General features: G+C 42.2%; 1 protein-coding gene across 2 annotated transcripts in view; it reads right to left on the minus strand.

Moving 5' to 3' along the window:
- POU6F2 (POU class 6 homeobox 2) overlaps positions 1-17,946 on the minus strand; it is a 449,402-nt gene that overhangs the window by 38,140 nt on the left and 393,316 nt on the right. For both annotated transcript variants that reach the window (XM_063115068.1, XM_063115069.1), the window contains exon 6: positions 10,531-10,671. In XM_063115068.1, the coding sequence (XP_062971138.1) occupies positions 10,531-10,671 (141 nt within the window). The remainder of the gene's footprint in view (positions 1-10,530; positions 10,672-17,946) is intronic.

Below are 17,946 nucleotides of genomic sequence, written 5' to 3' on the forward strand. Positions count from 1 at the left end.
CCTGTATTAATTTATTCTTTACAACAACCCTGAAATGTTAGTAGTTTAAAAAATTGAAGAAATTTAAGTAAACAGACAATTGCCATTTTCATCAGACACAGAAATGCTGGATGGACTACTTAAAAGCATTTCCACATAAAACTCCAGTATATTAAAGAGGCACTACTTTAGATCGGCCACCCTAAGTGGGTTAAAATATATAAAAGGGTGAAGAGAGCACTATATGGAATGATGACTATATGGCAGGCACCGTATTAGGCACTGACACGTGTTATACACGTGAAAGCAGCTTCGCTCATAAGAAAGCTGGGCTTTGAAGCAGCCAGATTTGGTTTAAATCCAGGCTCTATCCCTTATTAACAGTGTGGCTCTGGAAAGCTGATTAACTTTTCTGAGCCTCCAGTTCCTCAGTGGTAAATTAGAGATAATAGAACAAGATCATTGTGAGAATGAAATAAAATGATGAATTTATACAAAATTCTCATCAAATAGCATATTAGCATATATAAAATGCTCCATTCAGGCCACAGATTTTATTACCATATTTATGCTTACTATGTGCCAGGTGCTGTTCTAGCCATCTTGGATACATCAACAAAACCCCCCCAAATTTTAAATTATTATTAGAGCACAGCAATTAAGACAATCAATTTCTGATTTCAGACAAAACTGAGTTTGAATCCTGCCATTTCTATCTGAGTGAGCTCAGAATTTTCTTAATTTGTACAATAGGTATAAACCATATTCTGTGGTTGTGGTAAAGATGAGATGACTTAATATATCAAGTGCTAAGCACTGCTTGGCACACAGATAGTGCTCAATAAATGACAGCAATTGATTAATTTTATTATTGCTATAAATACGAATCCTCCTCACAACCCAGAGAGGAAGGTATTATTTCATGGAAAAGAAAACTGTAACTAAGTAATATTAGATGGCTTTCCTAGGGTTGCAGAGCTGCATAGGGATGCCGTCAGGATTTAGGCCTCTGTCTGTCTGATGTGAAGGCCCCTGGTCTTTTTCCTGGAATGCCTTCCATGTGAATTTATGGACATTTGCACTGTCCACCCTGTTACTCCAATGATATTAGATCATTGTGAGTATCTATTGGCAAGTATTGGATCTAGGGAGTGTGCAACTTTTCTTTTTTTTTTTTCTGTTTGTTTATCTGTGCATTGCTTGATAGATGCCATTTAATTATAAGTATACAGCTGTACCACGTCTCGACTTTACTATTCTGGACTCTCCACCTTGTGAAATCTTCTGAAGATGTACTTATATTGTTTTTACAAGGTGAAAAAGGTTAGTTGGTGAGATAAATGGCAATTCGAAGCTATGTCCTATAGCTAAAGCATTAAATTCAATTGGGTCATGCAAAGGCCTCCTTCTGTACATTCAAACTTGAACCAGGCTCCTCTCACTGTTGTGACTTGTGACTTTCCCATTCCTACCTCTCTCTGATCTATTTGTCATTTTTTTCTTATTGGCCCATGAGTTGATGACATCTTTAAGAAGTGGGCATCATGTTCACGGACCAACAAAAAAAACTGGGTGCATTATGGGCATATGGTGTAGTCAATGCTACAGCGAATGTTCATTTAAAGGTTGAATGTTTCTCACATGTGAATTTAATGTTTTCCTCTCTCTGCCAATGCTCTGCTTAACCGTAAAAATAGTTTGCAGGAAGAGCTGATTTGGGCTAGGGATGCTAAGTCAAAATCCAGCATATTCTCTCTTTTTTTGCCCCCAGACTCAAATCAAATTCAATTTTCATTTTCTAGTTGGAAAAACTGGGACATAAATAGCTTCCACTTCCACCCCTGACTTTTTATTAAATACTAACTATATTAATAGCCCAGCGTACAGTCTTCCTGGACACTGGAGTTTGCTAAGGCAATTTATTGAATAAGTATTTCCTCATTTATAACACACACCCCATATATTTTACATTTTTAACATTTGTGGAATCAGCTGCCTCTAACAATTGATATATTCTTTTAATGTGGAAGTATTTTCTCCCCTCTTAAAAAAAGTAGTTATTAAATGAATGGTATAACTTAAAATTAGTGGTTTCTTAGACTCAAAATACATTTTAGATATTTCTCTTTTTCTTTAGAAGAGCTTACCTCATTAGAAGGGCAGCTTCCAAAGAGAAGAATTAAAAAATGTATGGGGCCTTAAATGTATGAGACTTTGCCAATTTGGGAACTTCAACAATTCTAACATCATCTTGCTGTGCGATACTACTACAAAGCCCAACAGAAGCTTCACTGGGATAGGATGACTTTGGAAGGCTCACTTTGGTGAAGTGCACCCCATGGCTAGGATGCCTTGCTGGAAGGTAGGGGATCAGTGGTCCCCCAGGCCCTGACAACTTGGGGCTGATTTTCTGTGGCAAGATGAAGTGGAGGCCTGAGGCTAACTCTTCAAGACTGTCTCATTGCTTTAGAGACCTCTCCGGTTCCTTTCATCAGCAAAACTAATAATGATGAGAATATAAATTAAAATACCCTGTATTATTTGGTGAGGTTTATAGGTCTTTACAGTTTTCGGGTGTGGGTGCGTGTGTGTGTGTAGAACTCTGTGAGATCAAGAGGGCAAGAGTTAGGGTTCCATTTGCAGATGAAGAAATGAAGGTTCTGGTGTTTGTGACATTTCTATGGAGCATCCAGGAAATGAACCGGGTCTTTGAACCTGAGGAAGTCAGGGTGGTTCCAGAGGACAGGTGTGGACTTTGGACTCAAATCTCAGTTCTAGCACTTACTAAAGGTGCTGTCCCAGGGAGTCGCTGAGCTCTGGACACCTGGAGAGTTTGTCCGTCTGTGCAGCTGGAATAATCTAGCCTACTGTGAAGGGCTCGGGTAGGATGATGGTACCAGCCCCATGGTGAAGGCTGGTGCATGGGGGACAGTATTGTCATTGCTCTTTTCTGGAAACACTTGGTCTGAAGGAGCACTCCGCTAAGCCTGGCGCTCCTGTGAGAACTAAGACGGCTGAAGAGCTCTGCGGGCTGAACTGAGCCACGGGGACACGAGCTGGTGGTCTCACTTTGTGTAAGGGCTCAGTGACTGGAATGTAGGCCACGCCAGTGAAAGAAAGACCCACGAAGTCCGACGAGCTCGGCCTGGCTCTGAGGGCGCTGTTTGCAAAGGGCGTCTTGAAACATCAAGGGCTCAGCCCCATAGCCCTTAACTGGGTTGCCTGGTTCGTCCTGTAGACGGAAGGGATGCTCAGCGGTCCTGATCCGGGAGCCTGCAGGAGAAAGTATTTCCCCGGGAAAACGACAGGCTCACGGGTGGAGAATTAAACACCCGAACAGAAGACTCCAGCACCCGCAGAGGGAAGCGTGGCAGCGCCACCGTCGTGCGGAGCCTCCCCAGCAGACCTGCCCCGTGCGCCGCCAACCCTCCTGCTGCACCGCACAGGCGGCTGCTGCGCTGCCGGGAGGAGCGTGCAGGGGGCTCCAGACGGGCTTTCCTTTCAGCCCCTTACGTCGACCGGCTCTTCGGGCTGACGACCTAACGCGATGAACCCTTTCATTTGCACTGTCGCTGGCGCCCGCGGTCGCAGCCCGGCCTCCCCGTCCCCAGCCGCCCCGCCCTCGGGAGCGCCCGGGCCCGCCGCACGCGCTCTCGCCCTGGGTTTTGCACATGACGAGTGCCCGGGAGTTCCTGCAACAGCTCGAGACCCCCTACTTCTGCAAACGTGCTCTGTAGGTGGGTGCCCTCAAGTCAGCAGCCCCGAAGTCGCCGCAAAGCCCCCCACCCCCCAGGTTCTTTTCTGACTTAATGATTTCGCATTAAGAAAACGTGGGTAAGGTAGGAATGAGCGTGAATTACCTCCTGCAGCATCTTTAAAGTGTTCGCTGCAGATTGCTCGGTTGGGAGAGCGGGGCTAAGAAGGTCAAGGGGGTGCAGGACGAAGGCTGGGGCGGGGGTCTCCACGCACGACGAGGAACCGCGAGCCCTCGGCGGGTCCCACGCGACACGGCTGCGCGGCGCCCGGCCGGGGGACCAGGGGACCCGGGGACCCCGCTCATGGAGCATCTTGAGGGGCTCATCGTGTTCCGAGGGAAACAGCACATGAATGCAATTGCCTCTTCTGAAATGAGGAGATAAAGCCCTCAACTGGGCTCAAGGGGGAGATGTGATATGTTATTAGAAAGATTGAGGTTGTTTATTGTTGTTATTGTTTCATCTTTATAAGTCGGATGGAGCCAGGGTAAAATTCTTATGATGTTACCAACCCCGTGAACAGGCACTTCCTAGTCTCTAGAAAGAGCTGATTTTAAAAATGTTATTCTATTCAAAAAATGCTACTTGAAATATAGTTCACTCAACATGATTTAATTTTTACATCATTAAAAAAAAAAAAAAAAAACTTCCTAGAATGACATTGGTAAATGAGAAAATAAAATCTTTCGTCAGACTGTTTTGATTTTTGGTTTAGAAAACATGGCCCAAACCATTATATAAATAGATTGTGCTTTTCCTAATATCTGTGAGAAAGCTTACAGACACCAAGTCTGAATTTTCAGACACCAACTCTGGATTTTCAACTTGTCTGATTTTTACTTTCGCAAAATGTATGAACAATATATTGCTTTTCTGTGTGTTTTAAAACACAGTATCATTCTGTACATATTTTGTATTTTGCCTTTTCAATCAGTATTTCATACTATGAATGCAACACTTGCATGTTAAGGAACCACCAATTTTATCATAATAATCACCTTGGAAAGGGGAGAAGAGGTGTTAAGGCCTCAGCTGTATCTGTAATGTTTTGTTTCTTTTAAAAATAAGGAAGAAAAGTAAAGCTAATATGGAAAAATGTTAATATTTAGATAGTGGAACAAGGGTGTCTTTTGTATTTTTTTGTAAAAAATTATTTTATCTATACATCTAATGTGTTTCATTGTTAAAGTGAAATAAAAGAATATATGTGACACTCCCTAAATTCCTGATGAACTGGCTTTGGCTGGATATGTCTAATGCACCTTATGTGCTTTAGTCCCATGGTCAGAATTACACACTATTTCTTCCTTTTCCAGAGGGTTTGAAAACAGTTTTAGCAATGTGCACAGCCAAAGCTTTGTTAGTTCTTCTAAGCAGACACAATAAAACCTACAGAGGGGCTCAGTAGACACTTTTGAATAAATCCACTATATCTCCATCCTTTGCCTGAGATTTGCATTTATTATAACTTGGTCTTCATTTATCTTATAGTGATTTGCTCGAAAAAATTCTCATCTTTCCATTTAAATTATGTGCTAAATTACTTTAGTAACCCATAGTTCAGGGTCAATTGCTATTTTTTTTTTACCCTAAAAAGAATAGCTGTAATTTATTAAATGCTTGAGATATATAAGGCACTGGGCTAAATGCTTTTCCTGCTATTATCACACTTAACCCCACAACAAATGTATGTGAGAAGTCTTAACATTTCCATTTCACTGATGAGGAAACAGAGGCCCAGAAAAGTTATATAACTCATCCAAGGCCACACGGCATAAATGACAGCATTTATGTTCCAATCAAAAGCCATGCACTTAGCTAGTCTATTGCCCTCTGGAGATGTTATTGAGCTTATTATTACAACTCAGAGGGGTATCCCCATGTAAGTATCATTCTTCAATTCTAAGATATGGATTTTTAACAACATTTGAAGTGGTGGTATTGGAATGGTTTTCCAGCTGGTGCCGGTGGTGTTCCCACCTCTGCATCCACCTCTTTCCAGCCCACAGCTGTTGAACAGAGGCAAGTCACAGTCAATAGCTGTGTACAATCAAGGGTGTATCCTCTAAGCCGCAATGCATAGGCTGCTGTTGATATCAGTAGATTGTTTTTCTTTTATCATGGCCTTGAAGTCATTTCATTTGCTATAGCAAATCCTTCTCTCACCAAACCAGCTCTGTTCAGCCATATACTTCAGTCATCAGAACAGTATGTGTATTCTTGAGTAACCTGAATGGGTAAGTCTCTTTTCTTCTTTTCATACAATAAAGAAAGTAATGTTGCTTAGCTGATTTTTTTTTTCTCCTCGATTGGTTATTTAAGAACCAGGGAAGGTCTTTGACTTTACTTGCTGCCACTTAAGAAAATTTCATGGTGGTCAAGGACTTAATTTCATCAGGAAATATTCTGAGCTTCAGTTAAAATGTAGAATGCTTTCTTTAGCCCCAAGATAAAATAAAATTTCATTTGCTTTTACTTTTCTGCAATAACTCCAATAAGGAGATATTGCCAGGGGCACAAGGGAAGCCAGTTCTATAGCTAAACAAATCGATGGTAAATCTACTTGCCAAACCTCAAACATACCCACTGAATGGGTGTCGGGAGCAAAAACACACACTCACGCTCCCCCCCACTCCCCTACTGAAATACCCAGAAGGATGAGGATGAGGATGAGATAAGGATGAGTTTTCCCTAAAATAACTTAATGTCCTACTGCTAAGGTTCTCACATTCTCAAATTCCTCGCACATACGGACTTTAGCACAGGTTTGTGTGCACAGTTATGAACTGAAACACATACCATCCTGTTACGGATCACATTCATTGAGTGATAGCTTTGCTGAATGACGAATACGTGCCTGACCCCATTCTAAACATTTTAATCCTAGGAGCTGGTGCCATTATCATCTCCATTTCTCAGATGAAGAAACTGAGGCACAGAGAGGATAAAAAAAATTGCCCTCGGTCTCACAGCTGGTGAATGTCAGTCTGGCTCTGAAACCCTTTCTTTTTGCCTATACACTGCACTGCCTCGTGCTGTGTATCTAAACCAAATACAGGTTTCCAGAAAATGCCAGACAAAACTCTGAACAATGGTGATGATAATAATAATTGTGGCAACCATTTACTAAGGCTTTAACTATGTACTCCGGCACTGTGGGAGGCTTTTCCACACATTATCTCTTTAATCTTTACAACCTAGGGGCTTAGGTTTTTATTATCCTTATTTTATAGCCATAGAAACTGAGGATCAGAGAGCTCAAGTGATTTGCTCAAGGTCGCAGAGCTAGTTATTGGCCGACCTGGATTCAAACAAGTCCACGGTTAGTGCTCATTCCATTTCCTACCTTCCACACTCACATGGGTTCCTGACCCAGGAAGTAAAGAAAACTAGAGTGTTCTCAGCAACGCCATGGCTGTCATCAATTTCATGAACACTAATTACCAGGAGGACGTTTGCTACCTTCCCACCTCAGAGCCAAGTTGGATATGATATGATTTTAAAACACTTAACATCCCTGGGTAAGATATGCACTTTGTGACTTTAGAACGCAGTTTTTCTGTTAAAATTAATAACTCCATTGAATAGCATCTATCCTTTGAATTAATAGTAATGAATGGGCACGGTTAGAGCTAGGTATAAAAATAACTGAAGTTTTTCCTCATATGAAGTTTTTGCTCATAATTACTGGTTGGGGAAAAAAAGAGCAGAAAAAAACCCTTCAATATGTCAAGATTTCCCATTGCTTTAAATTTATAGAGATCAAGTTAATGGAAACACACGTTCCAAGACAAGGAAAGCAGAACTGTAAGTCCTAGGTAGTGGGATTTCTTCCTGTTGAGAACTGGAGGCCAAGAGCCTGCAGGAAGATTCTGGCAAGTCTCCTACATGGAGTGGGCATTTGCCCAGCTGGGGCAGACCTAGGGACATCTGCCCTGGGAGTGCCAGCCCTGGCACTGTGGCTGCACTGTGGGCACTGCCGTGTGTTGTATGGCTGCCTCTCAGAGGTTCCACTTGAACTTTAAGGATGAGGCTATGGCTTAGGTAGGTTAAGTCATTGCCCCAAGGTTACAGGACTAGAAAAAGGAGGAGCCTAAACCCAATCCTAGGTAGGTCTGAATTCAACATCAGGGCTCTTAACTACTGGGCAATCCTGTCTTTTGTTTCCAGGTGGCCAAAAAAATCTTAGCAAGAGCCTTTCTGATAATAAAATGCCCTGCCTGATGCCTTCTCCACAGACCCAAGCTCAGCAAGCTGTCAGGGAAGTAAAACATGCTTTGCAAAGTTTAGCTTTAGAATTTAATGTTATTACCCCCGGGTGAAATTTCAAATTTGAAAAAAGTAGATGTCAAGGACTCAGATGAAAGAATCTCTAAATATATTAAGAGTTTTCTCTTTGTACCTTTTCTGGGAAAGCTCTATGGAGACTTTTAAGAAATTGGAAATGGGCTGGGTGTAGTGGTCCTAGTTTACATGGTATTTTAAGCAAGGCTAATTGTATTAACTTGATTCCAATGTATTCTTACTTTTTGTACCATATTAACATAAGCCAAAAGAATACACACACACACACGCCAAATAATTTTTGCCTGTCTCTTTTGGTTTAACTTGACCATAGGTGTTCACCACCTCTTCATAAGGCTCAACCAAGTATCTGTGCCAACAGATGCAGGACATGCACCTTTTCCTGGGAAGACGATTGTGTTCACATTACAAAGATTAAAAAAAGACAGACAAACCAGGGTTGTGTGAATGTGGCCATTCATCTACTGGAAATGAGTATTTTAACTCTTGGACTCCTTCTGCTCTAGGAGAACATGACACCACTGTCCACATGTGTTAAAACTCAGACAAAGTCTTCATGAGGCGAGGCATTATTGGTTTCTCTGTAAATGTAATTTTTTTTCATTTTAGGAGGTTTGTGTACCATATGAAATAAACTATCATAACACAGTTTCTAAAATAAAAAAATAAAAGTCAAATCACCCTTATCAACATATGCACGGTACCAATCAACCTTCTACTTTGAAGATCATTTCCTTATGGACACTCATGGGCTGGGGGAGCTACTCCTGGGATCACTGGCTGGCAAAGGCCAAACAAAGCGAAGGTGGTAACTCTTGCCCTAAGAATTTGTAACTGGCCAAATGATCAGAAGAATAAACTCCTAATAATTCCTTCTAAGTAACAAAGCATTTTCTCCATCACATATACTCAAGTGGTGGGGTATAGTAGTGCATTTTACTTGGATATTGAAAGAGAAAAATCAGAGGGAAATACCCATCCCTGGATATGGTTTCTACGTGGAGCTCTTAAAATTTACATCTCAAGGGCTAACTGCTTGGCAGGAGAAAAGTGGGGTGATCTACTTCCGGACAAAGCTCTAGGAAGCAGCTTCTGGGACTGCCCTGGTGTGAACATGAGTTATAGATATTAAAAGCAACTTTTCCTCCGCACCAATACCCCATCCCTCCAGAAATCTTAATAGGCTTTTGAGAGCCTCCACTTACAGCCAGCTGCATAAAATGATCCTTTGATGAAAAGGGATTGGAACAAGGGTTAAAGCAGACATTGAAAGGTTACTGTAGAGGGCACAGTGCTCACACAACCCTCTTTTAATATGTGTGCTGTGCACCTGTGATAAGATGATTCATTACATGGGGCCTCTCTTTGACAAGCCCCATCGTTCAGCCCTCGGGGTTCTGACGGGACAATCCCGCACCCGCCAGGAAATAGAACAAGGTCAGCTTTTTTTTTCCTGGGACATAGATGGAGACGGTTTAGCTTATAATGCATCTTTGTTTACTCTTTATGTAAAATAAAAACAGGGTTCAAGACATTGCAATTGCTGCTCTCCACACAGCAGGCCATGCAGGGAGTACGTAAACACACTGCTGGGTAAATAAATAGCTGGAGGGAAAATCTTTGCGGGAATACAAGCTCCTACCCCCTTGTGTTTCACGATCATCAACAGCCTCATTGGAGAGCCAAGGGCCTTAACCACTGAGGCGGGCTCTGGGTCAGACCCTCCAATGGAGGGTCCCCCTGACATCATCAGCTTCAGTCTTTGCTTTTTATGCAGCATTTAGGTTTATTGGGACATCTGAAGCTCTGTCAGTGTCTTGGTGACCTCATGGCACAAGGGCACTTGAGCGGTGGTGTAAGGGAATGGACGCTCTCCTGTGGCATGAGGAAGGCGTGCTGGTTCCGGCAGACTAAGTCTCCAAGCTAGTTTCCTCGAGCACCAGCAGCTGGCCGGGGCCAGGGCTGAGCTGCAGTGGGCTTCATGCGGGCTCACACTTGTCCTCTGCTGCTTTTACAGGACTTGATAACCTTCCCATGCATCCAGAAATGGGCTTTATTAAGGCTAATTTAGAAATCTTACAGCAATTAGGGAGGGAAACTTACCAGTTTCCCCATTATCCAAGTTTTAAGAAAAAGGAAAAAATAAAAAGGCAAAACTGTAATTTTATTTTTTAAATTTAACTTTTTTTTTTTTTTCTTAAAGAATGCCCTGGTCTTGAAAGGTATCTTCTCCGATTTAGGTTATGACATGAGTCATCGTATAGAAATAAAAACAAAATAAAACTTTCACATTCTAAAGGAAGGAAAAAGAATCTTTCTTCTAAAATACAGAAACACCTCCCAACCCTTCTCTTCTTGACATTGCTAGTAAACATTATTTATTTGTCTCAAATAGATGCGGTTACATATCACTGTCATGCAAAAGAAATTCATTTCCTTTCCAAGTTCAATCTACCATAAAAATTCACTCTTGTTCCCATCTCCCACTCACCTGTCCTTGTGCATTAGTAACTAGTTGACCTGTGACCCCCTGAAGACTGGAGAGGGCATTGGCAAAGGCCTGCGGGCTTGCTAGGGAGCCCATGGCTGCTGCAGCCGCTGCAGCCTGACTTGCTAGTGGATTATTAACCAGCTGCAAAGAGAGAAAAGATCACTGTGAAAACCAGCGAGAGGCACAGGCACAGCACGCAGATACAACATTCACTCCGGGGAAGTGGTTCTCACCCCAACTGGCTCATGCAAAGGGCCTGGAACCCACCAGAGGGACCTGGTGAACATTCCCCCAGAAGCTCTGGGGTTTGGGAGAGGAGGGAGACAAGGCTGGGAGGAGTCTACTCTCCACTAACCTGGGCTGCTTCATGGAGGCTAGGTTTAGGGCTAGCCAGGAGGAAACGAGCCAGAACTGAAGGGCTGAGGTGGGCCTTAGGATCTTCCCAGGTGGAGAAATGATTGTGGAGAAGTCCCTGGATTTTGTCCTCTAGACTTAATAAAAGTCTGAGGAAATGTTGACTTTCCTTGAGGTATCCAGACAGCATGGGATGGGAGTGGGAGAAGACAGGAATGGATTTTCTGAGTTTCTGGGAATGAGTTTGTCATTCCCCTGCGTGACTTGCAGCTTCCTTCAGCATCACTGGCTGGGGCAAGTGTCCCACCCCACTCCCTTCTTCCAGGGAAGAAGGAAAACGAAGTCAGTAGAAGGGGACATCCCAGCAGAGAGGTGCTCCAGAGGGCAAGTCGAGGGTCGGGAGGTTTCTGGGGGATTCAAGGTGGTGAGAAAGGCCTTTGGCGAGCGGTCAGGTGGACCTCTGATTGCTGTTTCTGCTCAGCTACGGCCTTCCGTGGCCTCTCTCCTGAGGTCAAGTGAAACAGGGAGGAAGAAAGAGAGAGGGGGAGAGACCTGCTCGGGGAGGAGACTACGGCTGCCAAAATCTGTTTTTCGAGGGAGACCAATTCAATATCCTTCCTCCTGCCAATTTTCCACTCCACGGGCTTTTAGGCCTCCTGCCCATGAGCCAGAAGTGCGGCTTCAACTAAAATCTGCATTTAGGTTAATGACTAGATATAAATTCAAGAAACATTTAAACTATTTTCACAGTATTGGTTTTGATACATGAATTTCATTTGTATCTATTCTAGGGTGTTATTTTCCCATCCAGTTTCTCTCTAGTACAATCGTTATGTATAACAATGCACTTCCCATCATCAGTTCCCACAGCCGTGAGATGCCGGCGTTTTAGCAGAAACCTGCCAAGACTAAGACTTAGTGGAGAAAAAATTAATGCCATACTTAATTCAAGTCCTGGAAGCTCTTCTAAAAATGCTTTTTTTTTTTTTTTTTTTTTTACTTCTTCAGTTTCTTCATTCTGTCTCAGTCTTTCTTTCTTTCTTTCCTTCTTTCATTTTGTTTTTTTATTTCCCTCAAAACACATTTTATTACTTAATTCCTTTGGAAATTTTCCTAGAGTATATATCATATGATGAGGAAAGAGATACTAACCACCAGAGGAAACATCGAAAGACAGTAATTTAGTAATTCTTTTTTCATTAATATGATGCCCTTAATCTTAATGGTTTCTTTAGTCATTTATAACCAAATTTCACATAACTAATTCTACAGTAATTCCATTGGCCCAGCACATTTTTTTTGTTTGTTTTTTAGAAATGAAAATCCATTTTAAGCTCATTACTTTATGTCTTTTGCCTTTATCACTCTCCTAAAAGACAATAATGATCTTCTTTTTTAAGGAGAAAAAATTCTCATTCATTGGCCTAAAGAGAAACCCTGTCTTATCCCAGATTACCACCATGGGATTTAAAATTTAAGTTGGCCTTAATCTTGGTTTTCTGAGACTGTTTTTATGGTTTAGATGAGGTGACTGCTTTTAGCTTGACTATCTAAAGTGAAAAGAGTTCACGTTGTGTTATTTTTTTCACTCCTAAGGTGAGAAGACCACTTGAGGACTACCTTGCCCAAACTGCCATTACAGACACCGCCCATCGATACCCCATTCTCAGGTCAGCTGTCAGTGCTACGCGTATATTTCTTTTAAGCAACATGAGTTGAAATCATTATGAAATTCTTGACTTTCAGAGAGATCTCAAAATAAGGTTCCTAATTCTCAAAAAAGGGTTAAATTATGTGCAATTTGGTTTTAGTGTTGAATATGCAATTTTGTCCATGAGTTTTGGATGAAAAATTTAAATCCATACATACAGAGTGCTCTCTGAAGAAGATAGGAAGTTATCTCTATTTAATGAAAAGAAAATAGTTTTAGTAATTGTAAGACATTTCCCTAATATTTAGGACAATCAAAAATTCACATAGGAAATTACAAAATTACTCTCTGAATACAACAGTTTAGATTGAGACATTTAGGACATTGGTGTATAGTTCAGCCACAGTCCCATGCATATGCTGCAAATTCAGGTATGCATAAAGGATAATGATCATTCTGAATATAAAACAAAGTATATGCTTAAAAGTGGCCTTCTGAGCCTTTGTGTCTTGGGGCCAGAAGTGGGGGCACCTCACCTGCTTCAGAAGGTTGCTTCAGCAACCAGAAGTATATAGTTTTGTTTACTTTTGATGTTTATTTCCTCTGTATCCTGGTCCCAGGTTGAAACCCAATTTGTTCCTCTTTTTGCTGCCTTTCCCTCTTACTGGAGCAAGTGCCAACTCGGACAACTCTTTCACTTCCTATCGGCATCCCAGTGGGTCTTTGAGAAAGGCGTCAGGGCTTTGGGGAACTGCCTCACTGGCCCCTGGAACTAGCTAGAACTACAGGCACGAGTGTGGGGTGCATGGTAGTGGGTACAGCATTTCAGGCGGACCATTGGTGGGGTTGATGGATGCAGCTTCATAAATGTCTTCTGGCTTTTCTGTCTGTGACTGCCAAGGCAGGGATGTAATGTGCATTAAGACATGTGGCAGGGAGGGGGAGGGGGTGGTCAGGAAACCATACGTGTTCTCCTCATCACCTCGGGTCATGTCACTCTGCATTGTCCCCAGTCACGTCATATTAGCAGTGTTCCTATCAATACTTCTTCTTGATTGGAGACCCAGGGTAGATTTGGACAGCAGGGAGTCCAGGCACAATAAATGCACATAATGAGCATGTTAACATCCCTGGACCGACTGGATATTGTGATGCTGCTGCCAAGTTTATACCTTCAGATCTTTCATTGCCAGTGTGCCTAACCAGCAAAGGATGGCCCAAATGAAGGGTGACTGTATTACATGGTCATGTTTTCAACAGACCAACTCAAAAGATGTGCTGAATTCTAGTGCATGCTTATTTATAAATGCAGAAGCTCTCAAAGCAAGGATTTGCAGAAGGCTGGAGTTCTTCTGTTATATCCAAATTGATTCTGGCCCTTGATACATTGAGCTATAGTTCTGGAATCCACAGATAGTCTGAAAATGTACTAATTGAAACACTGACTTCTTTTCTCCTTCTGTTTTTTTTTTTTTTTTTTTCTTTTTGGCAGCTGTCCTGTACAGGGATGGAACCCTGGACCTTGGTATTATCAGCACCACACTCTAGCCCATTGAGCTAACTGGCTAGCCCTCACTGATTTCTTAAGACAGTTTTCTTCCCCTAGAATGTTAGAAAATAAAACAGAATAATTTTTTGGAACAGTTTTGAAGCAGTGAGGCAGGGCTCCAAACCTCACATTCCCCCTGCCTGTTCATTAATGAGGTTGAAGGCATCAGCTCTGAAATCAGACTGCCTTAGTTTATGACTCTAAGTAAACCATCCCTCATTTTCTCATGGGTAGAATAAGTGTAAAAATAATATCACTTACAGAGAATTAAATGAGATAACACATGCAAAAGTTTTAGAACAATACCTAGCATATATCATGTTCTTAATAAATGCTAGTTAATATCCTCACAGGTCATATGATGCACGAGAATTTTGAACTAATCCATTTATCAAAATTAGAACTCACTTCCATTAATATCTTCTCACTTGGGAAATAACATGAACAAAGGTAACTATCCTTTATTTTTATAGAGATTTTTTAGAGAGATTTTATATTACTTTTTATGAAAGAGCAGCTTGAAGGAAGCTATTAGCCAACTAACAAGATTATTAGATAAGTTTCCTGATGTAAAAGACAAATATGCTGTTTGAAAGTTTGTTAGAGTGGAGGGCATCAGAAGGAAGTATTTAAAACACAGCTTCACCTGCTTGTCTTGGGTCTCTCCTATTTGTTGGGACTAGCTCATCTACAGAGAGAGCAGTGTTGTGATTCTGAAGTTGGGCTCAGTAGGTGACAGGTCTGCAAGAGAAGACATTCCCTTCTTTGCAGTACATTATCCTCACGCTCACTTTACATTTGTTAGGTTCCCATAAGAACTCCCGCTTTGGAGTTTACTGCCTTTGTCAAAATATTGTGAATGAGTCTGTCTCACAGTTGCTGATTTGATAGTGAAGGACGTGTAGGAAAAAGATTTGCAAAAATAAAATTTCTCTTAGAATTTGCAATGATTTATTTCTATATCTGCATTTCAATATGGATATTGGGTGCTTATCTCCTAATGAGAATAAATCCATATTTTCAAATCTATATGCCATGTGCATCTCTCCTTGCTGTCTGTGAACATTAAATGGTGCTGAGGAAAAAAACTTTGATAAAGTCTCCCCGTGTAGATGTCATCGTAGATATCAGGGGTCTTTAAAAAGTTCATGGAAAGATTTGTACGATTTTTTTGCTTCTGTCTTTCCAGGAACTTTTTGAAGTACCCTCGTAATGTGACTACATAATAGAGGAATGTTTTTCTCCAGTCTTTCCCCGTATTCTCTTTCTCTGAAAGACTCACATCCTGCATCCTGGTAAAAAATTCAGGTTTCTTGAATCTGAACATTAGTAGTCATAATATTTTTCACGAAAGTGTGCTGATGATGTTATTCTATTATTATAAATCTCATTTACGAAAATATGGCAGCATGTTGGGGCAACTCAGCTGTGTTATATTCCTGCTTATGCCTTTATTCCAGGAGTCCTTATGAATGCAGCAGGCTCAGAACCTTTCTCTGGAGCGTGATTGCCCATGATCTCTAGTTCTACCACACAGAGTATGGATTTTGGAGCAGCTCTTTCTGCTACTAACTTCTCAATGTAGAACCCTGCGACTGTGGTGCTAGTTGTTTTTAAACAAGGATATTCACAAGTGCATTTGTCACCATTCTCGCTCAGCAGGGCTGCTGGAAGTGGCTGGGCATTTTGAGTTCATTAGTTCATTTGCATGCACAAGGACCTTGACCTTTCCGACACCCATCTGAGCTAAAAACATGTCTCTTTGTTCCTTGGGGCTCTTTCAACCAAGAAGGTACTTCAACTTCTTACCCTCAAGTCTTCTCTTAAAAGGCTGAGGAAATACTAGTAGAGAAATGCCTCTAGGCTTTTCTCTTTGGTCTAAAACCTTCACAACAGTTAGAAACCTGTTTTATGAGTTTTAATGTTGAGCCAAGTGTTGCTGGGGCTCTGTGTCCCCCTTTCCTGCAGAGGTGGCATGTGCAGACACTGACTGTCGAGCTTTCTGCCGCCAACCCGAAGTCTCTGCCGACCACGGCTGAGGAGCCTAGGACTGGGCTGCTGGAGACTCGCAATCGTGACTCTCAGGCACTGCAGCTAGAATACCTTTGATCCATCAATGTAAAATCACATTGATTTCAGTATAGTTTTAAAATTAATTATATTTTATTATTATTTTATAGTAAAACTATAGGTACAGTAATTTTCTATTAGTGCTCCAATATTCAGCCATATCCACTATAGGAAATTTTTAAATAATCTAATTTTTGGTTGGGTTCCCCAGAAACAGGATAAGGAAGGAAGGGAGGAATCCTGATCCCGTAGGGGGCTCTGGAGTGTGGGCTGTCCCACCAGAGGCGCAGAAGCAGGGCTCACTCCCCACACCTGACAGTCCTGTATTAACAGCCCTGGGGGGAAGATTAGGGCTGGTGGTCCCCAGGTCCCAGGCACTGTTGCTTTTGCTCTGTGGGTAGAATGGATCCTGGAGCCCAAGGGAGTCCTTGAAGAAGAGCTGCAGGTGCTGGTTGTTGACAGCCCCACAGAAGGGCGAGGCAGCTTATGGGAAAGAGGGCTCCAGGGTGTATGGGGGAACACTATGATTTTGACGTAATAAGCAATATGCACTTGATCTTCGTCCCTGGTGCCTTACAATTTCCTGAGTAACAGAGGTGAGAGGAACATCTTTTGTTATGCAAAACAAGCCCTGTTTCAATCATACCTAGTTTATGTTGACGAGGTGACTCTCGGAGGGTGGGGGCTGGTGGCAGAGGAGCCAACCTTGTGATTAGAGGGTTGGAACTCTCAGCCCCATCCCAACTTCCAGGGAGGGGAGAGGGACTGCAGATTGGGTTAATCACCAATGGCCAATGATTTAATCAATCATGTTTACACAATGGAATCCTATACAATGGGGTTCAAAGAGCTTCCTGGTAGATGAATGTGTTCCAGGCCAGGAGAGGGGCACACCCCAAACTCCACAGGGACAGAAGCTCCTGCACTCTGGACCCTTCTGGACCTTGCCCATATATTTCTTCATCTGTATTCTTAATAATAAATCTGTGTTTCTCTGTGTTCTGTGGGCCGTTACGGAAAATTGTTGTACATGAGGAGAAAGTGGTTTGTAGCCAAGTTGAACAGAAGTATAGGTAACCTGGCGACCCCCTCACTACTTGCAATTGGCATCCAAAGTGAGGGGCAGTCTTGTGGGACTGAGCCCTTAACCTGTGGGGTCTGCACTAATTCCAGGTAGTTAGTGTAAGAATTGAATTAAATATTAAGACACCCAGTTGGTATCCAGAGAGAACTGGAGAATTGCTTGGTGTGGGGATCCCCCACACCCGACACACACACATTTGATGTCAGCAGTGTCGTAAGCATAGAAACAGTTGTCCTTTTAAACACCGACACTGTTTGCAAACATTAATTCCCCTTCACTCCTTAATTTCTTCATCCAGCGAGCATTTATTTAGTACCCAGTAAGTTCTGGGCACTATGTCAGGGAGACAGTGTGAATGACAGACAGGCATGTTCCCTACCTTCTTGGTGTTTATAGTCAAACAGGGAAAAAGATGCTGGTGGAGAGGAAGTAGGAGAAGATAAGCTGGCCAACGAGCAATATCCAGACCTGGAAAGGCACATCTAGGGTTGGGGGGCCCTGGGAGATGAGGTGGTGGGTTCAGAGACCTGGAAGGGGCAGCTCTGAGTCTGTGCAGATACATAGAGTGGCACAGAAATGTGACGTGCAATTAATGAGCCAGTCTACCTTGAAAGGGGAAACAACACAGTGTAAAGATTAAGAGTTTGAATTCTGGAAACAGATTGCCTCGGTTCAGTTCCCAAGGCTGCTAGGAGCTAGTTGTAGCTT

The sequence above is a fragment of the Cynocephalus volans genome, chromosome 11, assembly GCF_027409185.1.
Source record: "Cynocephalus volans isolate mCynVol1 chromosome 11, mCynVol1.pri, whole genome shotgun sequence".
In the NCBI taxonomy this organism is placed as follows: Eukaryota; Metazoa; Chordata; class Mammalia; order Dermoptera; family Cynocephalidae; genus Cynocephalus; species Cynocephalus volans.